Below are 25,000 nucleotides of genomic sequence, written 5' to 3'. Positions count from 1 at the left end.
GAAAGGTCATTTCAAGGCAGCATTCCATAAAGAGAACTTGACAAGTGTGAAGATGTTTTTCTGGAAGCTGAACTTCTGTGTCACAGTGTCATCCAGATGCATATAGAGTCTGGTGCATCCTTCACAGGACAGGCGCTAATTGCCAGGTGTATACTGTAGCTTTTGGCGCAAGAGACTTACAGATACCATCTCCTCGAAAATTCAGACTGAACAGCACCAGGAACTGCACAGGCTGACTGCTGTGTCAGCGTCCCTGGTGGCTTTCATCTAGCGGAATCATGGAAATGAAAATACTGAGTGGCTGGCACAGGTGTGAAGACTCTTGAGACTTGCTTCCAGATTGCTTCTCAGAAGGGTAAAATTGTGAATAATAAAATCTCCCAAGTTAGGGGCCAGGTGTGGCACAGCTGGTTAAGTGCACACATTACAGTGCGCAAGGACCCGGGTTCAAGTCTCTGGTCCCCACCTGCAGGGGGAAAGCTTCATGAGTGGTGAAGCAGGGCTGCAGGTGTCTCTCTGTCTCTCTGTCTCTCTCCCTCCCCTCTCAGTGTCTCTTTATTTCTATCCAATAATACACATATTAAATAAATTAAATAAAAAATATCTCATTTTTAAAAATATCATACGTTATAGAAATTCATTGAAAAAAATATTTGTTAATGAGAGAAGGAGGAAAGGAGAAAGGGAGAGAGACCACAGATAGAGGCAGAGCGAACCAGAGCATCACTCTGCACTGCCAGGACGTGAACACCGGACCTCGTGCTTAAGATTTCAAGACTATCCATTAAACCAACTCTTGGGCCACCAAACTCCTTTTTAGAAATCCAGACATGTAACATATAGGCATATGGCGTGGGGGAAAGGAGAGAGAGCCCGTGGCTATATGAAAGGACTTTGATGCTTGAGCCTCTGAACACCTACAGCCTGTCCGTCTATCCTCCGTGCCAGCACAAACCAGAACTGGGCAGCGCTCTGGTAGATCAGAAATACTTATAGATATAGTTCACGCTGTTGCTGTTTTTACATGTTCCCTTCCTTCTCCTACCCCCCTCCTGCTCCTCCTCCTCCTTCTCCTTCTTCTCCTCCTCCTCCTTCTCCTCCTCCTCCTTCTCCTCCTCCTCCTCCTTCTCCTCCTCCTTCTTCTCCTCCTCCTCCTTCTTCTCCTCCTCCTTCTTCTCCTCCTCCTCCTCCTTCTCCTCCTCCTCCTCCTTCTCCTCCTCCTTCTTCTCCTCCTCCTCCTTCTTCTCCTCCTCCTTCTCCTCCTCCTCCTCCTTCTCCTCCTCCTTCTTCTCCTCCTCCTTCTTCTCCTCCTCCTTCTTCTCCTCCTCCTCCTTCTCCTCCTCCTTCTTCTCCTCCTCCTCCTTCTCCTCTCCTCCTCCTTCTTCTCCTCCTCCTCCTTCTCCTCTCCTCCTCCTCCTTCTTCTCCTCCTCCTTCTTCTCCTCCTCCTCCTTCTTCTCCTCCTCCTTCTTCTTCTCCTCCTCCTCCTTCTTCTCCTCCTCCTTCTTCTCCTCCTTCTCCTCCTCCTCCTCCTCCTTCTCCTCTCCTTCTCCTCTCCTTCTTCTCCTCCTCCTCCTCCTTCTTCTCCTCCTCCTCCTTCTTCTCCTCCTCCTCCTTCTCCTCTCCTCCTCCTCCTCCTCCTCCTCCTTCTCCTCTCCTCCTCCTCCTCCTTCTCCTCTCCTCCTCCTCCTCCTTCTCCTCTCCTCCTCCTTCTCCTTCTCCTATCCTTCTTCTCCTCCTCCTCCTTCTCCTCCTCCTTCTTCTCCTCCTCCTCCTCCTCCTTCTTCTCCTCCTCCTCCTTCTCCTCCTCCTCCTTCTCCTCTCCTCCTCCTCCTCCTTCTTCTCCTCCTCTTCCCCCTCCTCCTCCTTTTTCTCCTTCTCCTCTTCTTCTTCTCCTCCTCCTCGTTCTCCTTCTCCTCCTTCTCCTTCTCCTCGTTCTCGTTCTCCTTCTCCTCTGGCTTATGGTGGTATTGGGGATTGAACGTGAGATTTTGGAGTTTCAGGCATGAGAGTCTCTTTGTATAAACATTATGCTATCTTCCACCACCCGCTTTTAATTTTTCTGTAATTATTTTTGCTAGACCTGCTTTTGAAAAGCAAAAACACATGGTCTCAACTTGTATCTTGCTGAGCATTCCAGAGAAGATGAGGTAGGCCAGGCTGGCTGTGGTGTGGAGACACAGCAGTCTCATGGGTTACTTAGGAGTTTAGGATTAATCTTGACACTCTGCAAGGCAAGATTACTCTGTACTGCTTGAAATTCCCTTTCTCTGAATTTTCAGATAAAACTTTAATTTTTCTTTTTATTATTATCAGAGTACTGCTCATCTTTGGCTTACGATGGTGCAGGGGATTGAACCTGGGGCTTCAGAGCCTCAGGCATGAGAGTCTCTTTGCATCACCACTATACTATCTGCCTCTCCCTTTAATTTTTTCTTTTTTTTAATGAGCAATCCATGACGTCAGAGAACGAGTAGGGCTGTACAGAGACTGCGCTGTCACCGCCTCAGGAAGGACTCCAGGAAGCCTTTGTTTATGAAATGCAGAGACTGGGTGCAGACCACTCAGTGGCCTTAGGGGGCAGTGGCGTGAACTTGGGAATCTGAGGCGCCTGCTCCTGGGTTTGCATCTAAGCTTAATCACTTACTAGCTACCTGACAATCCCCTAACCTCTCTGTTTTGCTTTTCTTTCCTTTTTTAAAAAAAAAAAATTATTATCTTTATTTATTGGATAGAGACAGCCAGAAATCAAGAGGGAAGGGGGTGGTAGAGAGGGAGAGAGACGGAGACACACCTGCAGCCCTGCTTCACCGCTTGCAAAGCTTTCCCCCTGCAGGTGGAGGCCAGAGGGTGGAACCAGGGTCCTTGTGTCGTGTAAGACAATCTTTATTTTTTAAATTTTCTTACTATCTTTATCTATTTATTGGATAGAAACATCCAGAAATGGAGAGGAATGGAGAGAGAGAGGGAGAGAGTCAGAGAGACACCCACAGCCCTGCTTCACCACTCGTAAAGCTTTCCCCCTGCAGGTGGGGACTGGGGGCTTGAACCCAGATCCTTGCACACTGTAACATGTGCGCTCAACCAGGTGCGCCCCCACCTGGCCTCCTGCTTTGCTTTCTTGGCCTGCCACGGGGTGTTGTGATGGTTTACATCTAGCAGGACTTCTGAGGACTTGGGTGATATATGGAAACACTCAGCACATTCAGTGTTGACTTTCGCTATTCTTGGAATAGTTCATCTGCTTTGCGGTCGAACATTAAAGGCCCCGTCACTTCCACGTCTTGTGAGGTCGGAAAATGGGGGCACACCCAGTTGAGTGCCTATATTTCTGTGTTCAAGGCTGGGGTTCAAGGCCCTGGTCCCCACCTGCAGGAGTGGTTGGGTGGGGCTTCACTGTGTTGAAGCAGATGTTGTCTCCCCCCCCCCCAATTTCTCTCCGTACTATCAGATGGAAAAAGGTGGGCTCAGCACAGCTGTGTCAGTTGCCAGTTGTACGTAGCAGGCAAGCAGGCAAGGCCCCCTGAGTATCAATCTCTGTCTTCTGGCTCCCAGGTCAGGCCTCTTCCTGAGAGCCACTGCTTGGCTCCTAACTCTGCCTGGAAGCCCAAAGTTACTGAGCAGCTGTTAAACCTCAGACTTGCCTTGAGACAGATGAGGCACCAGCGCACCTTTCCTGCAAAGAGCAGGACCCTTATGGGGCCCTTATGGGACGCTTGGGCTTCATGGTCTCTGCAGCCGGCTTCTGTGGATGCCTGCAAACAGCCATCAGCAGTGTGTAAAGGAGTGAGTGTGACTTCACTCCTGATAAAACTGTGTTTTCAAGAACTAGAGACTGTGTTCTGTGGACTGTTTTTACCACTCTCTGGTTTAGACAATCAATGAATTGGGGGGGTGTACTGAGGGGCGCTGTTTTACACCTTACTATATTACATGAGCGATACCTTTGTTTTTAGCTAGTGAGCACTATATAGAAATGTATATACAGAAAGTTATATAAGTTTTTTTCCTTGTAGATCTTTGCTTTCACATAGAGTTTTTCTAAAGTTAGATATTCTTGTATTTAAAAAATATTTAATAGCTAATTCTTTTAGCATCTGTGAATTCTTAATTTTTTTTATATTTCATACTTATCTGAAATAATATTAAAAAACAGAATCAGCAGGGAGCTTTTATCCTTTCATATAAGTTTGAGATATTTTCAGATTCTTGGTGCTGTTATCTATCTGTTATTTTATTTCATTTTCTAACACCAAGGATAATTTTCCTTTCTGGGGACCTAGGTGGTTTTGAATTTAGTTTTGAATTAAAAAAACATCTCACATGGACCAGGTGGTAGTTCACCTGGTTGAGTGCTCACATTACAGTGCACGAGGTTGCCTGTTCAAGACCCCTAGCCCCTACCTGTAGGGGGAAAGCTTCAGGAGTGGTGGAACAGGGCTGCAGGGTCTCTCTGCCTGTGTCTCTCTCCCTCCTCCTGTCTCAATTTCTCTGTTTCTATCCAGAAATAAATAAAAATATATATTTTAATATTTATTTGTTCCCGTTTGTTGCCCTTGTTGTTGTTTTTATTGTTATAGCTATTATTGTTGCCTTTATTGTTGTTGTTGTTGGATAGGACAGAGAGAAGTGGAGAGAGGAGGGGAAGACAGAGAGGGGGAGAGAAAGACAGACACCTGCAGACCTGCTTCACCGCCTGTGAAGCGACCCCCCTGCAGGTGGGGAGCCAGGGGGTTCGAACCAGGATCCTTGCGCCGGTTCCTGCGCTTTGCGCCACCTGCGCTTAACCCGCTGTGCCCCTGCCCGGCTCCCATAAACATATTTTTTAAAGGAAAGGAAGACATCTCACTTGCACTGGTCTGTTACTGTTAGCTAGACAGAAGTAATGGCTGAGGACAGCTTGGTTGTTTCAGAAGGGAAAGGTGCCCTGTGCGCTCCAGACAGGAAGCAGCCCGTGGCCGTGGGTGTGGGCGGGCCTCTGCCTCAGCAGTGTCTCCCTGCGGTGGGGAATGGCACTGCCGGCTCAAGTGCACTCCCCTGCGTCTGTCCACCAGCAGCAACCACGAGTGAAGGCTCCTTGCTGAGTAGACTTGTGCTTTTGAGACGTTGCTCTGGGCAGTTTCACACTGGCTGAATTAAATGTTCCCTTTTCACAGCAGAACTTTGTGGCCCTTCATGACCATTCTGCATTGGCCTGCGAAGAAATAGGATTTCACACTTGGCAAATCTGACGAAATGCCTCAGAAAATCTGGCTGTGGCCAGCGTTTCCTTGGACAAGGAAGCGAATCCACCTAGAAATTGTGATGTGCAGTGAGGAGCAGGGATGTGTAGCTTACTTTTATCCTGGAGCCGAGTCTCCATGTGTTTCTGTAAGAGGTAGTATGGGGCGGGGGGGGCATAGCGCAGCGGGTTGAGTGCACATGGAGCAAACCGGCATAAGGATCCCTGTTTGAGTCCTGGTTCTCCACCTGCAGGCGGGTTGCTTCACAGGTGTCTGTCTTTCTCTCCCCATCTCTGTCTTCCCGCTTCTCTGCATTTCTCTCTGTCCTATCCAATAACAACATCAAGAACAACAACAATAGGGAGTTGGCTGGTAGCACAGCGGGTTAATCGCACATGGTGCCAAACTCAAGGACTGGCATAGGAATCCTGGCTCCAGCCCCCAGCTCCCCAGCTGCAGGGGAGTCGCTTCACAGGCGGTGAAGCAGGTCTGCAGGTGTCTGTCTTTCTCTCCCCCTGTCTGTCTTCCCCTCCTCTCTCCATTTCTCTCTGTCGTATCCAACAATGACATCAATAACAATAACTACAACAGTAACAAGCAACAAGGGCAACAAAAGGGAATAAATAAATAAGTATTAGGAGTCGGGGGGTAGTACAGCAGGTTAAGCACAGGTGGCACAAAGCACAAGGACCGGCATAAGGATCCCGGTTCAAACCCCCCCCCCCCGGCTCCCCACCTGCAGGGGAGTCGCTTCACAGGCGGTGATGCAGGTCTGCAGGTGTCTGTCTTTCTCTCCCCGTCTCTGTCTTCCCCTCCTCTCTCCATTGCTCTCTGTCCTATCCAACAACAACGACATCAATAACTTCTTCTTCTAGCGTTTGCCCTTCTTCCGTCATCAATAACTACAACAATAAAACAACAAGGGCAACAAAAGGGAATAAATAAATAAATAAATAAAAGAACAACAACAATAATAACTACAATAATAAAACAACAAGGGCAACAAAAAGGGATTAAATAAATATTAAGAAAAAAAAAGGAGAAGAAGAAGTAGCATGGGAAGGGCTGGGTGTAGCACCACTAAGGAGTGTACATGTTACCGAGTTCAGGGACTGGGGTTCAAGCCCTCAGTCCTCACCAGCAGAAGGGAGCAACATTATGGCTAGTAGAGCAGGGCTGCAGGTACACCTCCTTTATTTCCCCTCCCCTCTTATTTTTTTCTATCAGTTAGATATTTAAGACATTTTTTAAATAGCATGGGTCACTGTGATGCAGGCAGTGAGTAGCTAGCACAGCCTTGCACTGTGTTCTCTGTGTCTCCTTGGCACCCGACGGAGAGACTGCTTAGAGGGATGGAGCGCCCTGCTTCCAAAAGCACCTCTCTTCTCTCATCACCCCGTCTTGTGAACATGTACCCAGCAGCAAGAGTCACATAGTTCTGAGGATAGACATTGGCGACTCTATATGTTGGGGTCCCAGCATTGCCAATAGCCAGAGCTGAATGGTGCTTTGGGTAAGGTAAACAAATATAAAAAATAAAAGCAGCTAGCCCACAGCATGATTAACCCGGTGGTGTCTGAAAGCTCTGTCTCAGCAGGAAGGCCGGCGGTGGTCCTGGACTTGGCAGGCAATCTGTAATGCTTCTAAAATGTGAACTTTAGAAAATTGGTCAAGTCAGTTAATGATTGTTTTTCTCCTGACAAAAAGTGGTAGATTCTAAGATTGTTCCCCTAGGGGGAAAAAAACTTCACAGTTCACACCACAACTGTTGGTTGAGACTCATCGTTAACATTGTGTGTGTATGTGTGTGTGTGTGTGGGGGGGGGAGTTTGGAAAGACAGGACTTGCAAGTTACCTATGATTATGCCTTACTTTTTCAGGAGTCTGTTTTTCTTAGTGGACGGGATTCTTAAAATAGATCAGCCCACGTTTCCTCTCTGACTTGGCAGGGCACAGCACTTTCTTTACTCTTTGGGCCTTTTACAGGACACCCCAGGATGAAGAGGGCTCCCCGTGGTCCTTGGTCCAGCCCCTGCTTTCTCCTTCCTGAGTGACCACCCGCAACTTGGGCCTGTTTGTTTCGGTGGTGGCCTAACCAAACTAGCACCTGCCTTTGGCTTCTCTCCTTACACTTCCTTCTTCTTGTTCCCAGAATCTAGGCAATTCTTTATCTGACAGCACCTCATGTACTGGAAGCAATAGCCTTTAATATATATATTATTAGTGATTTAATAATGATTAACAAGATTGCAAGATAATGGGTACAGTTCCACACAGTTCCCATCATCAGAGTTCTGTGTCCCATCCCCTCCATTGGAAGCTTCCCTGTTCTTTATCCCTCTGGGAGCATGGACCCAGGATCATTTTGGGGAGCAGAAGGTGGGAGTTCTGGCTTCTGTCATTGCTTCTCCACTGGACATGGGTGTAGGCAGGTGGATCCACACTCCCAGCCTGTCTCTGTCTTTGCCTAGTGGGGGGGCTCTGGGGAGGGGAGGTTCCAGGACATACTGGTGAGGTCGTCTGTCTGCCCAGGGGAGTCAGGACGGTGTCATGGTAATGTTTGCAGCTGGGTAGCATAGTAATAGAACTGGAGGGTGGACATCTCAGGCCTGAGATGTCAACCTCAGTCTCGACAGAGTCTGAAGTGAAAGGTGGCAGGGTGGCACTGGCTGCGCTGATGTAGTTGAGGCCCTCAGAGGCAGTGTCTGTCACAGGACAGGGGTCGAGAGGAGAAGCAGGAAGAAATACAGGCAAAGTCCCAGAGGTTCCAGAACTGGGGGAAAGATGGACTTTTAAGAGAATGAGGAAGGTTCCTTGCTGTCTTAGAGATTAGGAAGGTAATAGTTATTGTCATAACCAAGTTATTTCGGAGCTTGGTTTACTCTGAAGACCCCATGGTCAGGGTTCACTGTACCATACAAGACCTCACCATGATTTAGGTCATTCAGAGCTATTTACAAATGGCTCTATCTTAGATGCTGGCGGGACCAACCAACTGTGAAGCAGCATTCTGATGGTCACACCATAGCCCAGAGCCCCAAGCTACATGTAAATAGCCCTGGTCCCTCCGCTGGTATCTTGACTGGCAGAGTCCTTTGTCACTAACCTAAATCTTCCTGGTGTGCAGTTAGAGATCCTGTTAGCATGCAGAGAAGATCAGGAGTCAGAATAGTTTCTGACTAGTTAGCAGCAGCACTGGCAGCTGGAGGCCATGGAGCCTAGCCTAGTTCTGTTCTTCTCCTTCTCCTTCTCCTTCTCCTTCTCCTTCTCCTTCTCCTTCTCCTTCTCCTTCTCCTTCTCCTTCTCCTTCTCCTTCTCCTTCTCCTCCTCCTCCTCCTCCTCCTCCTCCTCCTTCTCCTCCTTCTCCTCCTCCTCCTTCTTCTCCTCGTCCTCCTCCTCCTTCTCCTCCTCCTCCTCCTCCTCCTCCTCCTTCTCCTCCTCCTCCTTCTTCTCCTCGTCCTCCTCGTCCTCCTCCTTCTCCTCCTCCTCCTCCTCCTCCTCCTTCTCCTCCTCCTCCTTCTTCTCCTCGTCCTCCTCCTCCTCCTTCTCCTCCTCCTCCTCCTTCTCCTTCTCCTCCTCCTCCTCCTCCTTCTCCTTCTCCTTCTCCTTTCCCCTTTCCCTTCCCCTTCTCTTTCTCCTCCTCTCCTCTCCTCTTCTCTTCTTTTCTTTCCCTGCAGAGTCATCGCTGGGGCTTGGTGCCTGCACTATGAATCCACTGCTCCTGGCGGCCATCTTTTTTCCATTATTGTTGTTGTTGCTTCTGTTGCTGTCATTGTTGCTGGATAAGGCAGAGAGAAATTGAGAAGAGGAGGGAAGACAGAGGGGAGAAGAGAAAGACAGACACCTGCACTGTGATGCTTGAACTGGTCCTTGCTCTTTGTGCCAAGTGCACTTGACCAGCTGCACTACTGCCTAGCCCCTGTACCTCTGTTAATACAGCCCAAGTCAGGACCTTGTTCTCAGTTTGAATCAGCAATGGTAGAGAATGTTCCATCTTCTGAAGGGAAGTTAGATAACCTACTCTATCTACCACCTGAGGAAGAAGGGTCCTGAAATTGGGGCAGCTTGGAACGTTCCTACTCATGACCACAGGATGTGAGCTCAGATCTTCAGGGATGCAGAGGTCACACAGGCTCCTAAGCTCATTATGGGCCCCAGATCAAATCGATGGGGTTTACAGTCAACAATATTTATACCCCTTTCCCATATTAGGGAGCTACTCTCTTCCCTGATCCAGCTTTCTGGTCCTTTTTCCAGCCATGACGTCATCTCCCCAGACAATAACTTGGGTCCACCTGCATATCAGAGGTCAGGCTCAGGGAAAACTAATAAAGTAGTTTGAGCCCCCAGCTCCCTACCTGCAGGGGGTTGTTTCACAGGTTTATCTTTCGCTCTCTCTGTCTTCCCGTCCTCTCCATTTCTGTCTTCCCGTCCTCTCCATTTCTCTCTGTCCTATCCAGCAATAACAACAATAACAATAAACAACAAGGGCAACAAAAGGGAAAAAATTAAAAAGTTTAAAAATAAAAAACTAGTATAGTCATGGGCCCTTTGGAATATAACTAAAATATGCCTACTAGCTATCTTCAAAATGGAGACCCCAAATCTTCATCCACAATATTCCAGCCTTTAGGTTCATGATTAGTCAACAATTTTTTCTGCTTTATATGTTAACTCTGACTTCCCTGGGCAGATGACCCTACCATGTGTCCTGGAGCCCTGCTTCCCCAGAGCCCTGCCCCACTAGGGAAAGAGAGAGACAGGCTGGGAGTATGGATCCACCTGTCAACACCCATGTTCAGTGAGGAAGCAATTACAGAAGCCAGACCTTCCACCTTCTGCAACCCACAATGACCCTGGGTCCATACTCCCAGAGTCATAGAGAATAGGAAAGCTATCAGGGGAGGGGACGGGATACAGAGTTCTGGTGGTGGGAATTGTGTGGAGTTGTACCTCTCTTATCCTGTGGTCTTGTCAGTGTTTCCTTTTTATAAATAAAAATTTAAAAAACAAACAAAAAAATCAAGACAGTGTGGGGCCAGAGGGTGGTGCGTCTGGTTGAGTACTCACATCACAGTGCACAAGAATCCGGGTTCAAACCCCTGGTCCTCACCTTCATGGGGAAAGCTTCATGATTGGTAAAGTAGGGCTACAGGTGTCTCTCTGTCTCTCTCCTTCCCTACCTCCTTCCTTCTCAATTTCTCTCTATCTCTATTCAATAATAAACAGATAAAAATATTTTTAAAAAACTTAAAAAAAACCAAGATGATGTAAACAAGTTTATCCCCCTTCTTAATATGGTTCTTAGTAAGAATTTTTGTTTTTTGTGACTTAAGTCAGAACTGTGGCCAGAGAGGTGGCTTAGTGGATAAAGCATTGGACTGTCGATCATGAGGTTCTGGGTTCTATCCCCAGTCTGGACATGTATCAGAGTGATGTCTGGTTCTTTATCTCTCTCCTTTTATTTTTCTCATTAGTAAATAAATAAAGTCTTTTTAAAAATTTTTTTAAAAGCCATTAGAACTTGGGGCCAGGTGGTGGCGCACCTGGCTGAGTGCACAAGGACCTGGGTCCGAGCCCCCGTCCCCACCTGCAGGGTGAAAACTTTGGGAGTGCTGAATTAGGGCTGCAGGTGTCTCTCTGTCTCTTTCCCTCTACCTCTCCCTCCCCTCGCAGTCTCTGGCTGTCTCCATCCAGTAAGTAAGTAAAGAAAGAGAGAGAGAGAGAGAGAAGTGGAATTCTTGTCCCTGTAGTCGCAGCACCTGGCCTTTCCCCTTTGTCCCACCTGTGCCTGAATGCCCGTCCCTCCTTGCTCCCTCCTTGCCCTGGCTCTCGCTCAGCAGGTTCCCTTCCTCTCAGCAAAGGCGCCTTTGTCTGAGCCACAGCTACCTGTCTTTACTGTAAACACCGTGTCCGGTGACTCTCCTCGCTGCAGAAGGCCAGCAGCTCTACAGGAGGAAAAGTCTTGAAGGTCACTCTCTGGTCTTTGGACTGTACACTACGTCGCCATGATCGTGACGCATATACAGAGAGAGATGAACTCCCCGTTGGCTCCCTCACGGCTCACTCCGATGTTCGGCATTCAAGCAACTACCGGACAGCATGAGTGTTGAATCCTGAGGGATCTGATAAAGTGTAACCCGACCAGGAGAAGCTGTAAACACACACGCCTCCTGTTCCGTTTGCCCTTGAAGGCTCCAACAGGCTTGTGAGCGGTCCCTTTGAATCGGAGGAGTCGGGCCAGTTCACACCGCAGCGCGTGCTTCCCGGGGCAGCCTCCACCAGGCACGCGGCGCCCGGGGTGCCCATCAGCCCTGCTTCCCATGCGACACTGTCACCCGGCAGCGTCTGTGCCCTTCAGCCCAATGTGCAGCCGGGCCAAGGGAAGCCTGCGGGGTGTGTGCAGCCACTGGTTCTCAAGACCTGGCGGCAGCCGGCAGAGTTAGGTCATGATCGCCACCTGGATGCTGTTCTCTCTCTTCACGGTAGGTCTCTCAGGTTGCTTCTGTGCCGGTGGTCTGCTGCGTGCCCCTGAGGGAGAGCCCGGGTGCAGAGCTCCGTCTGCCCCTTCCGCTCTGGCTCCTGGCCTGTGAACGCAAGGCACCATAGGTGGCAGGAGGAAAATGAACTCCAAATAAATGGCCGGTGGCATGCTGCTGTGGCCGCCGCTCACTCACGACGTCTGAAGCAGAATAGCTTGAAGGCTGGAGAGAGCTGTTTGGTTCAGGTTTATTGTCGGTCTTTCCCCTGGCAGCTGCTGCAGGGCCCTAGGACGCTCAGCTCGGACGGCACTTCTCAGAGAGGCAGCGCTTCAGCGGAAGTGTGCTCTGTGGCTTTCTGCCTGGTGGTTTCATGCAATGACTCTTTCTGAGCCAGTCAGTCCTGTTTCAGGCGTGTTACCAGGGAATTAGGCAGATAATTCTTCTTCTTCTTCTTCTTCTTTTTTTAATCTTTATTTGTTGGACAGAGACAGGCAGAAATTGAGAGGGAAGGGGGTGATAGAGAGGGGTGATAGGGAGGGAAGGGGGTGACAGAGAGACAGAGAGACACCTGCAGCCCTGCTTCACCACTTGTGAAACTTTCCCCCTGCAGGTGAGGACCAGGGGCTCGAACCTGGGTCCTTGCGCACTGTAACGTGTGCGCTCAACCAGGTGTGCCACCACCTGGCCCCTGACAGAAAGAGCCAGACATCTTTCCGGTACATGTGCTGTTGGGGATCGAACTCTGGACCTCATGCTTGAGAGTCAATGCTTTATCCACTGTGCCACCTCCCGGGCCACAGGTAATTCTGCAGGTAATTCTGCAGAGTACCAGCCGGGAATGCGCCCAGTGCATTAAGAATCATTTGCCAGTCGACCTGGAACATGCGAGGCTAGGCAGGCATGGGCACAGGCTGTGGGATATTCTCCTTGGAGTTTGACAGCTGTGACCTCCCTTTCAGGCCTCCTTCTGGCCAGGCAGGGACTCGGGTCGTGTGTGTGCTTGAACGCTTCTCTTAGGCCAAGGCAGCATGGAGGGGGGTACCGGGAGGTCCTGTGCATGGCGAGAGTTGACGGTGGAGTAGTGAAAGCTGAGCTGCACACAGACCTTTGCCAAGGGCACAGAAACCGGGCCATTCTCCATTAAGAAGGTCTGATCAAAGTCTCCTCGGCTCAAGGGAGGCAGCTTCATTTTCATGACTCAATGTACATGCTGACGTGTAAAGTGATAGGCATGAACTTTGTGTGATTATGTCATATATAAATGATAGAAGTGCTTGTCTACGTATCATGTAAACAACCTAAGTACTTATGGCCTTGTGTAAATATATAAATATGCAGGTGTGTAGGTACAGATTTGAAAGAGGTCTTTGGGGGAAGTTCCTTCAAACCTCCCCTCAGGTTTTTAATCTGTGACAGTCGGTCGGAACAGTTCGTCTGCTTACAGTCCCATTGTTGGACCCACAGAATTGGTCGAGATAGTCATCCTGATAATGTGCTTTGCTCATGAACCAGGTGTGAGTCTGGGAGAAATTTTTTATGTTTTAATTTTTAATTAGTGATTTAATAATGATTAACCAGATTGTGAATAAGGGTGCAATTCCACACAGCTCCCACCACCAGAGGTCTGTGTCCCATTCTCTCCATTGGAAGCTTCCGTATTCTTTTTTTTTTTAAAGATTTAAAAAAATATATTTATGTATTTATTTACCTTTTGTTGCCCTTGTTTTTTTTAAATATTTATTTTATTTATTCTCTTCTGTTGCCCTTGTTGTTTTATTGTTGTAGTTATTATTGTTGTTGTTGTCATTGTTGGATAAGACAGAGAGAAATGGAGAGAGGAGGGGAAGACAGAGAGGAGGAGAGAAAGACAGACACCTGCTCACCGCCTGTGAAGCTACTCTCCTGCAGGTGGGGAGCCAGGGTTCAAACCGGGATCTTTATGCCGGTCCTTGTGCTTTGTGCCACCTGCGCTTAACCCGCTGCGCTACAGCCCGACTCCCAACCCTTGTTGTTTTTATTGTTGTTGATGACGTCGTTGTTGGATAGGACAGAGAGAAATGGAGAGAGGAGGGGAAGACAGAGAGGGGGAGAGAAAGAGAGACACCTGCAGACCTGCTTCACCGCGTGTGAAGCGACTCCCCTGCAGGTGGGGAGCCGGGGGCTTGAACCAGGATCCTTATGCCGGTCCTTGCGCTTTGCGCCACCTGCGCTTAACCCGCTGCTCTACCGCCCGACTCCCCCTCCTGTATTCTTATTCTTCTTCTTTTTTTTATTGAGGGGATGAATGGTTTATAATTGGCAGTAAAATACAATAGTTTGTACATGTGTCGCCTTTCTCAGTTTTCCACGTAACCATTCAACCCCCTCTAAAGAAGTATTCTTTTTTTTTTTTTAAGATTTTATTTATTTAAGAGAAAGATAGGAGGAGAGAAAAAGAACCAGACATCACTCTGGTACATGTGCTGCCAGGGATTGAACTCGGGACCTCATGCTTGAGAGTCCAAAGTTTTGTCAATGCACCACCTGCCGGACCACTGAAGGAGTATTCTTAGCGTGACACTGATAGACTATTACAATGTCTGTCACAGGAATGTGTCCCTTGCCTGTGAGTGATGTAGGGATGGACAAGCTGTTCAGATTAAACTGATTTTTGCAGACCTGAAATGTGAGGCGTGAGGGTTTTGGCACAAAAGTCTACATCTTCTTTAAAGTAATAGTGACTTTGAATACATCACGAACTGTATCATGGTGTGTGTGTGTGTGTGTGTGTGTGTGAGAGAGAGAGAGAGAGAGAGAGAGAGAAAGAGAGAGAGAGAGGGGCTCAGCACCAGTGTAGGGCTTGCATGTATGACACCCTAGGCCCAGTCCCTAACATCACAGATGCTGGGTCAGAGTGGTGCTACTATCTGTCTGTCTGTCTTATAAAATAAGTAAGTCTTTCCTACAGAAGAAGTGTGTCTGTTGTCCTATGCCACACAGATGTAGCTCTGAGACCATTTCACTGTCTGTGTCAATGACACAGGCTGTCTCCCCGTAGCAGCAGTGGACTCCGTGTGGATAATTTCTGTAGCTAGTGGACATGGGCTTTTAAAAAAAATTTTTATTTATAAAATGGAAATATTGACAAGACTATAGGATAGGAAGGGTGCAGTTCCACACAGTTTCCACCACCAGAACTCCGTATCCCATCCCCTCCATTGGAAGCTTTCCTATTCTTCATCCTTCTGGGATTATGGACCCAGGGTCATTGTCAGGTACAGAAGATGGGAGTTCTGAGTTCTGGAATTGCTTCCCCACTGAACATGGGCGTTGACAGGTGGATCCACACTCCCAGCCTGTCTCTCTCTTTCCCTAGTGGGGTGGGGCTCTGGGGAGGCAGGGCTCCAGGACACATTGGTGGGGTTGTCTGCCCTGGGAAGTCTGGTTGGCATCATGGTAGCATCTGGAACCTGGTGGCTGAAAAAGAGTTAAGATATAAAGCCAAACAAATTGTTGACCAATCATGAACCTAAAAGCTGGAATACTGTAGATAAAGATTTGGGGTCTACGTTTTAGAGAAAGCTAGTAAGTCTATTTTAGGTATATTCCAAGGGGTCCATGACTTTACTAGTTTTCTGCCTTTGCCTGACATCTAATATGCAGGTGGACCCAAGTTATTGTCTGGGGAGATGGCGTCATAGTTGGAAAAAAAAGGATAGTAGCACCCAACTATGGGAAAAGTATATAAATATTGTTAATTGTAAACCCCATCGATCTGATCTGGGGCCCACATTCGGCACAGGAGCCTGTGTGACCTCTGCATCCCTGTAGGTCTGAGCTCACAGTCTGTGGTCATGGGTGAGAACACTCCAGGCTGCACTCATTTCAGGACCCATCTTCCTTGGGTGGTAGGTTGAATATGTTGTGCAACCTCCCTTCAGAGGATGGAACATTCCCCACCCTTGTTGATCCACATTGAGAACAAGGTCCTATGGGGCCCACAGAGAGGTCCATTGTGTTGTTCCTGATGGACATGAGCAGTGACAGTGGAGAGAGGGTCTGTGAGAGCTCTAGGGTCATCATGTCTGTGTGGGATCCCAGGACCCCCTGACTAAGGCCCCAGGTGCTGGGGTGGCCTGGCAGAGACTAAGAGTCATCACTGAAGTGTGCCGGTCTCTTGCCCTTATGCAGCTTTTGTCGTCCTTACCCTGTCTGACAGGGTCAGCTTGGGAGTGACTGAGGGAAGTGAAATAGGAGGCAGGTGAGGAGGGTGTCTAGGTCTAAACAGTAGGAACTGTTTCATTGGTACTTTCAGGTGTCTTTTTAGGTCTTTCTATTTGCTTCAGAAACAGAGCTAGGAGGGTCTTTATGCCTGTAAACAGGGAGCTTTGTTGACTCCCTGGAGTGATGTCCTGAGTGATGAGGGTGGGTGGGTGTCAGACTGGCCCAGGGGCGAGTGCAGTGTGAACTGACACCAGCATGGCCTTCACAACACCCCACGGCATTGCCCTGCTAGTTTTGCAGCTGCGACGCTTCTCCTGTCCTTTGGAGTGTGTGAGTGAGCTGCTGGGTGGACCTCGCCCTTCCTTGGAGGAGATGCTCTTTTCCTGTGGAGATTGGATGCACTTCTGTGAAACCCACTGTTTTGACCGTTGGAATGATTAAGTAGTAAAATTTAGTATACTCGCAGTGTTGTGCAGTCACCACCACTATTTTTAAATTTTTTTTTCTTATCTTTATTTATTTATTGGCTAGAGACAGAGAGACACCTGCAGCCCTGCTTCACCACTCGTGAAACTTTCCCCCTGCAGGTGGGGGCCAGAGTCTCAAACTTGGGTCCTTGTGCATTGTAACATGTGCACTCAACCAGGTGAACCACCACCAGGCCCCATCACCACTGTTCTTTCCAGAACTTTCTCATCATCCCAATAAGTGTGCAGTACTTTTTGTTTTATCTGGCTGCTTTCAGACAGCATAAAATCCATATTTTTTCATTATTATAACATAAATAGAATTTCTTTTCATGGCTGAATACTTTTTAAAATTTAAAAAGTTATATTTTATTGATTTATTATTGGATAGAGACAGAGAAATTGAGAGGAGAGGGGGAGACAGAGAGGGAGACAGACGGAGAGACACCTGCAGCCCTGCTTCACCACTCATGAAGCCTTCCCCCTGCAGGCTCAAATCCAGGTCCTTCTCTGTCTCTGTATCTCTCTCGATATTGAGAACTGTGGGGCCAGAGAGAGAGCTTGCCAGGTAGGGTATGTGTCTTGTCACAGGTGCCAGGGAGTTCTGATGCTGTGCTCTCTCCCTCACTCTCAGCCTCTCTGTCGGCACGAAAACTTATCCTGTGTGCGGTGAAGTCACACAGAAGCCAGGGAGACAGGGAGACTGGGTTGCAAACCAGGAGACAGCAGACTTTCTTTAGCAAACAACCACAGGCCAGGTTAGACTGACTTTCTCAGACAGCTGACCTTGGCCCAAGCTGAGGTTTGGAAGGGCAGAAGCTGGAGAGGGCAGCAGCCCCGAGAGAATACACTGGAGTTGCCTCTGACAGACCTGACCTGAGAGGGTGGGACAGAGGTGACAAGAGCTCGCCAGTGACGCTGCCCTTCCAGAAGGCCGGTGACAGTGTGTGTCCCTGGACTGAGCGCCTCTCAGCCACACAGAAAGCAGAGGCTGCTTGGCCCAGGATGCTGCAGAATCAGCTGGTCAGAAACGGGGCTGGGGGCTGGGTGGTGGCGCATGTCACAGTGCGCAAAGACCTGGGTTTGGGCTGCAGGTGTCTCTGTCTCTGTCTCACTGTCTCTCTCCTCCTCTCTATCTCCACCTTCCCTCTTGATTTCTGACGGTCTCTATCCAGTAAATAAAGAAAATGAATTTTTTTATTATCTTTATTTATTGATTGGATAGAGACCGTCAGAAATTGAGAGGGAAGGGAGGGGTAGAGAGGGTGAGAGACAGAGACCCCTGCAGCCCTGCTACACCACTTGTAAAGCTGTGGGGACTCGGGGCTCAAGTGGGGACTCGGGGCTCAAACCTGGGTCCTTGCGCATTGTAACATGTGCTCTCAGCCAGGTGTGCCACCACCCGGCCCCAATAAAAATTTTTCTAAAAAGGCTTTAGTTCAGACAGAAGGCCGTTCCTCAAAGACTTCTGTTCACAGGACTGAACTCTGTGTGGGCGTGAGAAGGGGTCACTTGTGGGATGGGGGGGGAGCTTGTGGCGTTTTGTGAAAGACTGTTGGAAATGATCCCGCAGTTTGATCGTCAGTCTCCTGTAGGTCCCAGGCATGTGATGCTCCTGGAGCAGAGGCCGTGCCCCTTGGCTGCTGGTCTGTGCACACCTGCAGCCCTCACTATGCTCTGGTCACCCGCAACCACCCTGGGCACTCTGGCAGGGTTGTAGGCATCTGTGGGATCTGTCAAGATGTCTCGCTTTCTCTCTTAATTAATCTGGCTCTTTTTAAAAGTCATTTATTCATTTTACTATTGGCTAGAGACAGAGAGAAATTGAGAGGGGAGGGGAGATAGAGAGGGAGAGAGACAAAGAGACACCTGCAGCCCTGCTTCACCACTCCTGAAGCTTTCCCCCTGCAGGTGGGGACCGGGGGCTTGAACCTGGGTCCTCGTGCACTGTAATGTGTAAGCTTTACCAGGTGTGCCACCACCAAGCCCCCAAGACAAGCTACCCTCAGGTAGCTATTGGATATCCGTATGATACTGTCACAGGGAAACGTGAGGCTGGCCCGGCCCCGCAGGCCGCTCTGCCTGGGGAGGAAGTGGGCTCTGGGGCTGAAGTGAAGAAGTGAAGTGGGTGGCTGAGGCTCACCATGAGAGGCGGCACCCACTGAGGAAGCCAACAGGAGGCTTGGGGCAGGGCTGAGGACAACAGGCCGAGGCCTACAGAGTGCGTAGAAGCCCAGCTGATGCCCCCATGCCATGTGCTCTGCTACATCTTTCCAGAAGTTCAGAAGGGAAGAGAATCTTGCTCAAGAGGTGTAATGGGAGGCAGGGGCCTACAGACTTGCGACAGAGACACCTGCAGCCCTGCTTCAGAACCACTTGCAAAGCTTTGCTCCTGCATGCGGGGTATGGGGCTCGACCCCTGATGGGACTGGTTTTCTGGCTTCTGGTGGTCTGGAGCATTTCTGTGCAGAAGGAATCAACTTTGCTAAAACAGGACGCACAAGGTGCAAGGCTGCCCCTGCTCCTTTGTCCTTGCATTGAGGGCTCTGCACTTTCTGTTTCCTAATGCCCCAGGAGTTAAACAAAAAGTGAGGGTGGGGTGGGCAGTGGTGTGCCCAGCAGAGCACACACATGGCCAGGTGCGGCGGCTGGGGCACAGACCTCCGGTTCACATCCTCAGGAAGGAGGCTTCACAGGAGGGGAAGCGACATTGCAGGGTTTCTCTTTCTCTCTCCCTCTGGAACTCCTCCTCCCGCCTCTCAAGTTCTCTCTGTCCTATCACTTAAAAATAAAAGGAAATAAAAAATGTTATTCACAAAAAGTGTGTGTGTGAATGTGTGTGTGTGTCTGTGTGTGTGTGTCTGTGTGTGTCTGTGTGTGTGTGTCTGTGTGTGTGAGTGTGTGTGTGTCTGTCTGTGTGTGTGTGTCTGTCTGTGTGTGTGTGTCTGTCTGTGTGTGTGAGTGTGTGTGTGTGTCTGTCTGTGTGTCTGTCTGTGTGTGTTTGTGTGTGTGAGTGTGTGTGTGTGTCTGTCTGTGTGTGTGAGTGTGTGTCTGTGTATGTGTGTGTGTCTGTGTGTGTGTGAGTGTGTGTGTGTCTGTGTGTGTGTCTGTCTGTCTGTCTGTGTGTCTGTGTGTCTGTCTGTGTGTGTGTCTGTCTGTGTGTGTGTGTGAGTGTGTGTGTGTGTCTGTGTGTGTGTCTGTGTGTGTGTGTGAGTGTGTGTGTCTGTGTGTGTGTCTGTGTGTGTGAGTGTGTGTGTCTGTGTATGTGTGTGTGTCTGTGTGTGTGAGTGTGTGTGTGTCTGTGTGTGTGTCTGTCTGTCTGTCTGTGTGTGTGTCTGTCTGTGTGTGTGTGTGAGTGTGTGTGTGTGTGTCTGTGTGTGTGTGTGAGTGTGTGTGTGTGTGTGTCTGTGTGTTTGTGTGTGTCTGTGTGTCTGTGTGTGTGTGTGTGTCTGTCTGTCTGGTAGCTGAGTCTCCTGTCTCTCTCACTTTATCCAGAAGATTTGTGAACAGAACCTTCTCTCTCACTGTCATTTTCTGTCATTTTCTTTTTTGCCTCCAGGGTTACTGCCGGCACTCGGGGCTGGGTGCCTGCACCGCGCATCCGCCACTCCTGGAGGCCATTTTCCCCCTTTTGTTGCCCTTGTTGCTCCATCATTGTTGTGGTTACTATTATTGTTGTTGTTGTTGCTGTCCTTGAATAGGACAGAGAGAAATGGAGAGAGGAGGGGAAGACAGGGGGGGAGAGAAAGACAGACACCTGCAGACCTGCTTCACTGCTTGTGAAGCGACTCCCCTGCAGGTGGGGGCTGGGGACCGGAACCCGGATACTTGTGCGGATCTTTGCGCCCAGAAGTGTGTGTGCTTAACCGTGTGTGTCCTCTCCCCGCCTGGCCCCACTCTCTTCTCCAGAACGCTGCTCCTGTCCCCTCGAGTGTCCACGTGTGAACACCCTTTGCATGATCTCAGACTCGGCGGCACTCACACCCCGGTGTCAGACAGGGGCGCACCGCAGCTCTGAGCCGTCCAGCTGAGAGCAGCTGGCAGAATCAGGACCTGATCTGTCGAGTTTCTGTTGGAGCCGGAAGCTCACACAGGCCCACACTCTCCACCTCTGCAGTTCCTTTTTTAAAAGTTATTTATTTATTATTGGACAGAGAAAGAGAAATTAAAGGAGGAGAGAGACCTGCATCCCTCTTTCACCACTCCGGAAGCTTCCCCCTCTCCTGAAGCCCCCCCCCCCAGGTCCCACAGGTGGGGACCAGGGGCTTGAACCCGGGTCTTTGCGCTCTGTAATATGTGCACTTCTTAGCCAGGTTTGCCACGCCTGGCCCCTGCAGTACAGTGAGCTTCAAGTCAGCACTGTCAGCCCCCATGGCTGACCTTCCCCGGCAGGAAACAGAATTGTCCTTGTGGCTGAGTAGTGCAGAGGGGCCTTCAGTGTCCTAAGCAGCACTCACTGGGCTGTCAGCAGTTGCAGTCTGGGGGTCGGGCGGTGGCGCAGCGGGTTAAGCGCACGTGGCGCAAAGCGCAAGGACCAAGGTAAGGATCCCGGTTCGAGCCCCCAGCTCCCCACCTGCAGGGGAGTCGCTTCACAGGTGGTGAAGCAGGTCTGCAGGTGTCTGTCTTTCTCTCCCCTCTCTGTCTTCCCCTCCTCTCTCCATTTCTCTCTGTCCTATCCAGCAACGACGACATCAACAACAGCAACAATAATAACTACAACAAAAGAACAAGGGCAACAAAAGGGAAAATAAATAATAAAAAATTAAAAAAGAAGAATTTGCAGTCTGCTGAGGTGACACATCTTGGATTGCTCTGTTCTGGGCAAGGAGAGAGTGAGTCTTCACCATCTGAGAAAAGCATTGACACCACTTGACCTCCAGGGTGAGATTTAGGAAGATTAAAGGGGTGACAACAATAAAAGGATCAGACATTCAAAAGGGAATTATTTTGGGCCTGGTATCAAATTCGCTATTTTTATGGGGCGGAGTTGTGATCCAAAAGCCCCTTGGGGGGTGGGGGTGGGGTGGCAGGCGGCGGCACACCTGGTCGTGCGCACAGCACCAGGCGCAAGGACCCGGGTTCAAGCCCCCGCAGCACAGCACATCGTCTACTCCTTCCCTTCCTCCGTCTCTGTCTCCCCCTCCTCTTTGGGTCTCTCCATGTCCTGTCCAATAAAACTAAAAGAGGGAGTGTGGTGGATAGTATTACTCTGGCTCACGCAATGTCAGGGATCAAACTCAGGTTGTTGTTCCATCAATGTTGTGGTTATTATTATTGTTGTTGTTGCTGCTGCTGTCGTTGGAATAGGACAGAGAGAAATGGAGAGAGGAGGGGAAGACAGGGAGGGGGAGAGAAAGACAGACACCTGCAGACCTGCTTCACCGCCTGTGAAGCGACTCCCCTGCAGGTGGGGAGCCGGGGGCTCAAACCGGGATCCTTATGCCGGTCCTTGTGCTTTGCACCATGTGCGCTTAACCCGCTGCGCTACCTCCTGACACCCAAGTCCAGTGTTTTATCCACTATGTTGTTACTTCCAGGGCTGGTCCCTCTCCCTCCCCATTTCCATCCTCCCCTCTCCTTCCCCCTCCTTCTCTCCCTCCTCCCCTTCCTCTCTCCTCCCTCCCCCTCTAGACTTATTCATTCATGAGAGAGAGAGAGAGAGAGAGAACCAGAGCAGCACTGTGCCACGTGTGGGGCCAGCGACTGAGTGGGGACTCGTGCTTGAGAGCTCAAGGTCTCCCCTTGGTGCCACTGCTCAGGTGGCCGGCCTGCCATTTCCACAGACCTTCCCAACAGCTCACCTTAGGGAGCTGACCTGAGAGTCACTGACACCAGCCTGGAGCAGGCTTCTGTTTCCTTCAGGGCTCAGTTAACTCCTCATCTTTCAGAAGGAGGCTCAGCTGTCACCTCCTTCCAGAAGCCTCCCCTGACCTCCCTGATAGCTGGGAGGTACCTGGTCCCTCCCCTCAGCCCCTCTCCACTCAGGCAGCCTTGCATTTCTCTGTGATGGAGAAGCCTTGCTACCTCCCTGCCGTGGGTCCCCAGAGGATGAGCCACCTGGCTCCCTCCCTAGGTGTCAGGCTCAGTGCTGTGTGACACTCAGTGCTGTGGGTTTAAGTGACAGCAGGTGCTGCGGGCGGGCCAGAGAGTGAAGGAAGGGGCAGTGCTGGGTTCTCACAGGGTAGCTGCACAGCCAAGTTGGGGCACCGGAAAGAGTCCGCCCACTGGGCTGGCTGGTTCCCCTTTCTTAGTGGCAGGATTCCATTTAAAAAGAAAGCTTCCTGTCTCCAGGCTGTTGTTTGTTTTTTATTATTTTTATATTTGTTTATTCCCTTTTGTTGCCCTTGTTTTGTTGTAGTTATTATTGTTGTTGTTGATGTCTTCGTTGTTGGACAGGACAGAGAGAAATGGGGAGAGGAAGGGAAGACAGAGAGGGGGAGAGAAAGACAGACACCTGCAGACCTGCTTCACCGCCTGTGAAGTGACTCCCCTGCAGGTGGGGAGCCGGGGGCTCGAACCAGGATCCTCACGCTGGTCCTTGCATTTCGTGCCACATGCGCTTAACCCGCTGCACCACCGTCTGACTCCCTGTTTGTTTTTACCACAGCCCTGTCAGCTCCGGTTTATGGTGGTGTGGGGGATTGAAGGCGGGACCTTGGGGCCTCAGGCATGAGAGTCTCTGCAGAACCAGTATGCTGTCTATTCCTCCCTCTCCAGACTCCTAGAGCAAATAGCTCAGGAAGGGCTCCTTGGCGGGAGAGAGAGAGAACTCTGAAGACAAAGACTGTGCTTCTGATGAAGTGTCGCTCCTTCTCTCTCTAGAACCTGTAGGCTGGGCGCTGCTCAGAACCTCTGCAGTGTCTGCTGGGGCTGCTTCTCCAGTGTCATCTAGAGGGACTTGTTCTTTATGAATCTGACTGCTGGTGTTTGAGACCCACTGATCCCAGCATCCCCTGCAGTTAGTGTTGGACCCCAGTTCCCAGAACCCTATTTTTTGTTGATTTTTATTAGTGATTTAATATTGATTTACAAATACAAGATAACGAATAGGGGTACAACTCCACATCATTCCCACCTCTAGAGTTCTGGATCCCCACTCCCTCCACTGGAAGCTACAGCAATTCTCCTAAGGTTGAGATAGGGGCTGACTATGACTTCTACACCTGTCTATTTGTATAGATTTGCCCATTTTCTCGTATGGTCCCCTCTTCTCTTCCTTTCCAAGTCACACTTCTGTTACTACACCTAAATGTCCCTCCCTTTTCCTCCTCTCTCCCTGGGTCCTGATGGAGTTGGAGTTCACAGCCCTCTGCTCATCTTCCCCCTAATATTTCTCCCCCACTGGGAGTATGGATCACCCAGAACCCTATTGTTTTCAATATTTGTTTGTTTGTTTATTTATTTATTCTTGGATAGAGACAGAGGGAAAATTGAGAGGGAGAGAGACAGAGAGACACCTGCAGCCCTGCTCCACCACTCATGAAACTTCCCCCTGCAGGTGGGGACCAGGGGCTTGAACCTGAGTCCTTGGACACTGCAGTGTGAGCACTTAGCCAGGTGTGCCGCCCCCCCCTCCCGGTCCCAGAACCCTACTGAATGGAGAAATCTGGTCTCACTGGTAGAAGACCCACTGTTCACATTTCTGTCGCCTCCTTGTGTGCTCACCTTTCCCTCTGGTCTTGTGGACTTGTGTCACTCCAGCTCCGCTGGCTGATGCTGAGGCCCCTCGGCCATTCACAGCCGTTCTGGGGTGACTCTGGGCCGTACGCACGCAGGGCAGAGCTACTGCCCCACCCCAAGCTCCCACTCTGCTGTCTGTCACCATTGCTGCAGTTTTACTTTACTTTTTTTTTTTTTAAGATTTTTATTTACTTTATTTATTTTCCCTTTTGTTGCCCTTGTTGTTTTTATTGTCATTGTTGGCTAGGACAGAGAGAAATGGAGAGAGGAGGGGAAGACAGAGAGGGGGAGAGAAAGATAGACACCTGCAGACCTGCTTCACCGCCTGTGAAGCGACTCTCCTGCAGGTGGGGAGCCGGGGGCTCGAACCAGGATCCTTGCGCCGGTCCTTGCATTTCGCACCACGTGCGCTTAATCCACTGCGCTACCGCCCGACTCCCGCAGTTTTACTTTTCAACCGTCTGATTGCAGTGTGGGAAATTTACAAGGGTTCTACTTTAAACAAATATTTCATAAAAAATCGTTAATGTTTTTTACCAGAACACTGCTCAGCTCTGGCTGATGGTGGTGCAGGGGATTGAACCTGGGACTCTGGAGCCTCCAGCATGAGAGTCTCTTTGCAGACCCTCTGGGCTATCTCCCCCCGCCCAGCTAATATGTCATATTTCTTTTTTTAAGGGTAAGGTGCCATTTGTTGACTTTGATCAGTCTCAAACTGGGTTCTGCCCAGATTTTTGTTTGGGTATCAGATGTTTAGCCGCAAACACATTGAGATTTACATGGAAACAGGCCCAGACCTGGTCATATTTCAGATTCCTCCCAGAACACATGCAGTCCCTTACTTAAAGCTCCCCTAAGTGTACAGTTCTTGAGTCGTAAAAGTCTGTAATATTAGTAGACGCTCGCAGTCAAACAGTTGATGATTAATCTGCTTGTGGTCCAGTGACA

The 25,000-nt window shown here is 49.7% G+C and overlaps 1 protein-coding gene across 4 annotated transcripts in view; it reads left to right on the top strand.

Moving 5' to 3' along the window:
- Positions 1–25,000, top strand: part of PALM2AKAP2 (PALM2 and AKAP2 fusion) — a 199,832-nt gene that overhangs the window by 113,857 nt on the left and 60,975 nt on the right. The window contains exon 1 of one of the 4 annotated variants that reach the window (XM_007537068.3): positions 11,357–11,705. The exons of the other annotated variants lie outside the window; for them this stretch is intronic. Coding sequence (XP_007537130.2) covers positions 11,670–11,705 — 36 coding nt within the window. The 5' untranslated portion in view covers positions 11,357–11,669. Of the gene's footprint in view, positions 1–11,356; positions 11,706–25,000 lie in introns of those variants that run through there. 4 annotated transcript variants of the gene reach the window in all.

This window comes from Erinaceus europaeus, chromosome 10, assembly GCF_950295315.1.
Source record: "Erinaceus europaeus chromosome 10, mEriEur2.1, whole genome shotgun sequence".
Lineage (NCBI taxonomy): Eukaryota > Metazoa > Chordata > Mammalia > Eulipotyphla > Erinaceidae > Erinaceus > Erinaceus europaeus.
The sequence above is the reverse complement of the archived record's forward strand: the minus strand, read 5'-3'. Positions and strand labels throughout refer to the sequence as shown.